Genomic DNA, 6,060 nt, shown 5'->3' with positions numbered 1-6,060 from the left:
GTGGAGGGGTTCAATATGGCCAAATCGGATTCCCGCCAATGACGTTGCCAAGATCCACTCTTTTGCCTCCCCAATTTGGCTATTCGTCATGGGGGAACAAGATCCGAGACGGAAATGGCAGACAAATATTCCGTCGACGCGGGCATAAGAGCATGTCCAGGCCCCCGGATCTCCAGCCTCTGGGGGGGGGGGTCTCGTCCCAAGCTCACTTCGCCTTCACCTCCCCCCCTCCCTCTCCTTCAACCGTCACTTTCGCACGCACGGCGCCATGTTATTAACCACCGTCCTCCTGGCCCTCGGCGGCCTGGCCAGCGCCGCCTCCCTGCAGCGCGTCAACGACTTTGGGGCCAACCCGGCAAACGTCAAGATGTTTGTCTACGTGCCGGACCGCGTGGCCACCAACCCGGCAATCGTGGTCGCCGTCCACCACTGTCAGGGCACCGCCAGCTCCTTCTACGGCAGCACGCCTTATGCCCGCCTGGCCGACCAGAAGGGCTTCGTCGTCATCTACCCGGAGTCGCCGTACCAGGGCACTTGCTTCGACGTCTCGTCGCGCAAGACCCTGATGCACGACGGCGGGGGCGACTCCAACAGCATCGCCAACATGGTCAAGTACGCCATTACGCAGTACAAGGCGGACGCGAAAAAGGTGCACCTGGTAGGGGCTAGCAGCGGAGCCATGATGGCAGTATGTGTTTTTTTTTTTTTTTTTTTTTTTTTTTTTTTTTTTTTTTTTTTTTTCTCCCCTCCAAAACCCGACCGAAGCCGAAACTGACCATCAACAGAACGTCATGGCTGCGACCTACCCCGAGCTCTTCCAGACCGTCATTGCGCACTCGGGAGTCCCCGCCGGCTGCTTCATGTCGGCGTCGGGCCAGGTCAACGCGTGGAACAGCAGCTGCGCCAACGGCCAGGTCCGGCCGTCGCAGGCGGTCTGGACCAAGATGGCCAAGGACATGTATCCCGGCTACGACGGCGCGCGGCCGAGGATGATGATCATGCACGGCGGCGCCGACACGACCCTGCACTGGAACAACTACGAGGAGGCCCTTAAGCAGTGGCGCGGCGTGCTGGGCCTGTCGGACTCGCCGGCCAGGACGCTGCAGAACTCGCCCGAGAGCGGGTACACGACGACGCTTTACGGCGGGGACGGGCAGCTGACGGCCAAGGTCAAGGGGGTGTGGAATCCCAAGTACGGGCACGATATTCCCATCATTGGGGGCGATGACATGGCTTTCATGGGGCTGTAGGGAGGAGACGACGGGAAAGATTCTGGACTATATAGTTTTTCGATACTATAGTGGAAAAATCAGAGGTCTGTTGTAGCTTTTGCGACTTGTAAATGAAAGCGTAGAAGCTAGGGAATATCCTTATTAGTCACCGGAACGCGAGAAATATAGCCAGAGCCTTAGCTGTGAGACCCCCGACTCATGCTGCCGCCTTGACCGTCGCCGGTCGCCTCATCCAGTGAAAAAACTGCTCCTTTCCTTCCTGCCCGGGTGGCACGGGGATGAGCACATCCTCGAGTATCTCGAAGCCAAAGTTTTCGTACAGAAACCTCCCCATCCTCGACGCCTCCACCACCGATTCCACCGCGAGCCTGTCGGCCTCGTCGACGCCGTACTTCATCAGCATCCTTCCGATGCCGCGTCGATGGTGGGCCGGGTCGACAACCATGATGTCGAGGGCTGGGTTTTTTGTCGCAAAAAGAAAAAAAAAAAATGCAAACTGCTCGTCAGTGGAACGATGGCCGATAACGAGCTGCCCACACCCCCAATCATGGTCCGAAAGGGCCCTACTCACAGACAATATCACCCCCAGACTCCCGCACCGCATCCCACCGCCTTCGGGTAAACTCCCACCAGAAATAGTCCGACAGCTCCTTGGCCTTTTCGTCCTTCCAGTAGTCGCCCTTTGGCCCGTCCTTGGCCCCGACGTCGGTCGGCGACCTTTCGTAGACGTCCCACTTTGCGAAACCGAGGATCTCGCCCGTGTCCGTGTCCGTCACCTTGCACAGCCGTGCCTGCGGGTTCTTTAGCGCGCCGGCCAGCCTCTCGGCGCCCGACCTGCGGCCCTCGGGCGTGGCGTGGTCTGGGAACACGGCCTCGAAGTAGCCGTGCTCGGTGCCAAAGGCGCGCGAGGTGATCTCGAAGCACCGCGGCACGTCGGAGGGTTCGCAGAGACCGAATTGTAGAGGCATTGTTGTTGTTGTTGTTGTTGTTGTTGTTGTTGTTGTTGTTTTTGTCAAGGTCGGAGAGAATGTTTGCTTTTGGAGGGGTATGGGAGGTTTGAGGGCGCTTACGCTAGAGAAAGAGAAAAAGAAAAAAAAATCAGACTAGGCTGGACCCGACAAGCAAAGCTGACAATCCAGGAGGGGTCTGCGTTTTGTACCAAGGGCTCTAGACTTGACTAGACACCCCGCACGTTGCTTCTGCTGCGCTTTCCATGGGCCATCTCGGCCTATGAGATGGTTGGATTGAAGCTTGGTACTTGAGTACCTCGGTCAGGCACACCCGTTCACGGGCTGGTGAGATGAATAGTCAAGACTCAAGATTGACTTGGCCCTCAAAAACGGTCCGGGATCGACAGACCGGACGAACCTTGTGCAACGACGGGACAGCAAAGCAGCCAAAACCCCTCGTGGGGTGGCGACCCATGTGGCCATTCGCCCTCGGGGCACATCAGACAAAACAACATTCGACAAGAAAGACCAATGGCGCGACCCAGTCGGCGACGGTAGCTGTCCATGATGGGAACGTGCATGGGACGAAACGTTTCCTCCGGCATCTACCTTACAACAATCATCCGGTGGATCCTGTAACCGCCACACCTGGACGAGCGTTGCACCCGTGTCACCATGTCCAAGTTTATGCATTGCTCGCGCCTCTGCTGGACGTTGTGCAGTTGGCTGCATATCCGGGCGGCGCTGTCACGGTCAATTGCATTCTTGATGCTCTTGATCGCAACCATCAAAGGATAAAAGATACCCAGTTTGGCCACCAAATTTAATTACTGGCTTTAGTCGCTTGTCATGGTCAAAAAAAAGTAAACTGCTTGATAGAGTTTCCCTACTGCACCTCCGTTCAGCAAAAAGACATGTTCATCTGATGTGGCAGGCAAAGGCTTGTTGAGATGCGGTTGATACCCGATGGGCCTCGAGCCAGCAGGCGTCAGTAGTGGTTTGCGTCGACCGCTCTAAAGCCTCTCCTGCTTGTTTCCATGATACAATAATGAGTAAAAAATTGTTGCAATGCCATAACCATATATTGCGTCGGCACACGAGACTGGCAGACCTGCGCTACCGTCTCCTCCCCACCAGACCGGTGCAAAGTGCTGCGCTCAGGGGTCATAGGTATCTAACCAATGCTACTCTCAGTGCTTGTGAGACAGGGTCGGTGGCGGTTGCATGTTTGTGTTCTTGTCAATACCCAGGGGCTCCGTGGCGGTGTGATCCGGATAAGCAAGATCCAGACCTTTGCATGATGATATCAAATGTATTTGAGCAAAACATATCCTGGTATACATGGCAAATGAGACGCAGCCATCTACTCCAACACCAACGACGACAAAACACTACGCCAAAAAAAAAAAAAAGAGAGAGAGAGAGCGAGCGAGAGTAAATTCAAACTCCATGATCACGGCGTTGCCCCTTCTTTGTTGAGCTTTCTAATCCGTTGCGTGATTTGTTGTGGACTGGGGTCGTCGACCCATTGGATGGGTTTCGCGTCAAAGTTGAAACCCTTGGGGTTATGCCCGATTTCGCCCACCACGCATCTCTGATCCACGGTAACGAATATCCTACTCAGGCCGTCTGGAAAAATTATAGTTACCTGAAGCTTTGGTGTATTTTGTAATCGAAAAGTCGCCCTTGGACATGGTGACCTTGCAGGCATCTATGCGCGGGTTGTGGCTGCTGTCGACGTCGACAACCCTCATCACCCAGGCGAAGGATGAACCAACCAAGCAAGCGGCCGCGGTGGCCAAGGCGGGTCCGAACTGCATGCTGTTTGTTTTCTTTTTTTTTTTTTTTTTTTTTTTTCAGAGCTTGAATAGACGAGAAAAGGGCCAGGGCAGCGTGGTATAACAATGTCAGATTACACTGTCGATTGCTGGATCTCAGAACCCCTCAGACAAAGTGTCTCCGCGCGTTTACAGATGCACCGGTGCACTTCTCATATCACAGCTGCGCAGTTTCGGTCTGCCGACCTTAAATCGTGCACACCATGCAAGAAAGACCGTTGCGGCCATGGATGAGTCTAGAATGCACTATATTTACCTGAAAGGTTATGCGACATTAGCCAGGCGATCTGCACAACAGGGCTTTTTTTTCAAAGCATAGCAGGAAATTTAAGTACATGTGACAATGTACATAGACCTCGTCCAGGTGTAGAAACTAGGTGTGACTATACCAACCGAGAAAACGGGCCGCGTGGGTCCACGGGTGCCTGAGGAGTTAAGCATTCGGATCGCACGTGCACCCCCTGAATCGCAACCCACAACTAACGAATGCCCAGGTGCGATAACCGTTGTTGTTCCAACAGTCAATGCTGTTATAATTAGAACTTGCCATAATCTTATACAATGCTTCCATCACGGCACCGTTTGCCAGATTGATCTACGAATTCTAACTAAATCGTAAAGCCAAATAAAGTAGGCTGCTAATAATACAAAATAGTAATTAAATTGCAAAAAGTTTATTTTTTTTTTTTTTTTTTTCTTTTTTTTTTTTTTTTTTTTGCAAAGTTATTCGTTTCTTTTGCTGTTATCCATTTCGTATACGCATAAAGTTTTGGAACTGAATAAATGATACCATTTCTCTATTTAACTGTGCGTAATTTCCATGCAGCTATGAAAATGAAGAATTGCCGGTTTTTATGACGGACAATGGTCCAGGCGCGATAATAATTTATTAGTCGGATATACCACGGGATTATTAATAGACCCGAAAAGTTTAATAAACGCCCTCTGCAGAGATAGAGTTTTTTAAACTAAATTTAAGAATATGAACTGACGGTAAAAGCGGGTACATGTTAACAAGAGAAAAAGTTAACAAACCGGGTTTATAATTACGGACTGGTTGTAATACGATGATCGGTAACAGCCAAACATGCCTGGAAAACGCAGGAATTGTATATAAATCACATCTGATTAACGTGTACGTGGTGAACATTTTTGGACTTTGATTAGGCATTATATTCCATCCAAGGATTGTTTGAGAAATATTAGCTTGGTGCCATCAACGTTGGGTAATCTTACTGGCTCAATATTTCCCCCAAATTCTGGTTATTTTCCGCCAATGCATAGCATAAGAATGAGTTAAGCTTTGCTAACATCAACTCAAAATCACCCGCAAAGGTCCATGTATCCATTCCTGCACAAGTATTTGGGATTAAAGAAAAATGTTATATGAAGCTTGCAACACCACTTAGTTGCACCCGGTAGTCAAAGGGTTTCCCAATCATCACTCATTCATTTCAAACGTTCACTTCTTTCGCAGGTATTTCCCAATTTCCCCGAAATAACCTCTCAGACTCTCTTAAACTTTAAAACTGACTTATTTTACAACCTTTGAAGATTAGCAAAATGTATAAAAGCGTTGTTGTGCCTGCCACCTTGGCTATTCTCCAAGCCGCCGCTGTCTTGGCCAACGACTCCGAACCCAGACGATGCGCGGTCGGGATTGCTTTAAATTACATGACGAAAGGAGGGGGCGTTTTTCCTATAAGACCTGAGGAAAGTCCTAAAGATGTCAAAGTGACATATAACAAAGTGACCTATCGAATTAGGCTTTATTATAATGATTGTAAGGCGGTGCTTGTAGCGCCGGAATTACCTAGTATCGATTGGTCTGTCTACGGCCATATTGAAGGTCAATATGCCTAAATACCTGATCGATCATAGGGATCGCCGGAACTAGCACTAGGAGGTCAAAGGTTCGGGTGGGGACCCGAAAGCGCAACACCATTTGCGGCCAGTATCTGCGGCACGGATATATGGTCTAAAAACTCCGGACGCTGTCAGTCAGAACCGTGGGTGACTTGGCATTTTGGGGCCGAAAAA

General features: G+C 50.7%; 3 protein-coding genes across 3 annotated transcripts; 1 reads left to right on the top strand and 2 right to left on the bottom strand.

Moving 5' to 3' along the window:
* Positions 1-268: 268 nt before the first annotated feature.
* On the top strand, positions 269-1,250 carry PpBr36_05512 (uncharacterized protein; the record flags this gene model as incomplete). The annotated part of the gene is made up of 2 exons (XM_029892667.1): positions 269-688; positions 786-1,250. 2 exons carry the CDS (start codon positions 269-271, stop codon positions 1,248-1,250), a joined length of 885 nt encoding a protein of 294 aa, XP_029749309.1.
* A 178-nt stretch (positions 1,251-1,428) lies between these two features.
* PpBr36_05511 (uncharacterized protein) lies at positions 1,429-2,200 on the bottom strand (the record flags this gene model as incomplete). Its single annotated transcript, XM_029892666.1, has 2 exons — positions 1,429-1,688; positions 1,804-2,200. 2 exons carry the CDS (start codon positions 2,198-2,200, stop codon positions 1,429-1,431), a joined length of 657 nt encoding a protein of 218 aa, XP_029749310.1.
* Positions 2,201-3,635: 1,435 nt separating this feature from the next.
* Positions 3,636-4,002, bottom strand: PpBr36_05510 (uncharacterized protein; the record flags this gene model as incomplete). Its single annotated transcript, XM_029892665.1, is given in 2 exon segments — positions 3,636-3,811; positions 3,831-4,002. The coding sequence occupies 2 exon segments, from the start codon at positions 4,000-4,002 to the stop codon at positions 3,636-3,638; spliced, it is 348 nt and encodes a 115-aa protein (XP_029749311.1).
* Between the last annotated feature and the right edge of the window lie 2,058 nt (positions 4,003-6,060).

The sequence above is a fragment of the Pyricularia pennisetigena genome, chromosome 6 (assembly GCF_004337985.1).
Source record: "Pyricularia pennisetigena strain Br36 chromosome 6, whole genome shotgun sequence".
In the NCBI taxonomy this organism is placed as follows: domain Eukaryota; kingdom Fungi; phylum Ascomycota; class Sordariomycetes; order Magnaporthales; family Pyriculariaceae; genus Pyricularia; species Pyricularia pennisetigena.
Note: the sequence above shows the minus strand (reverse complement) of the source record. Positions and strands in the feature narration are given on the sequence as shown.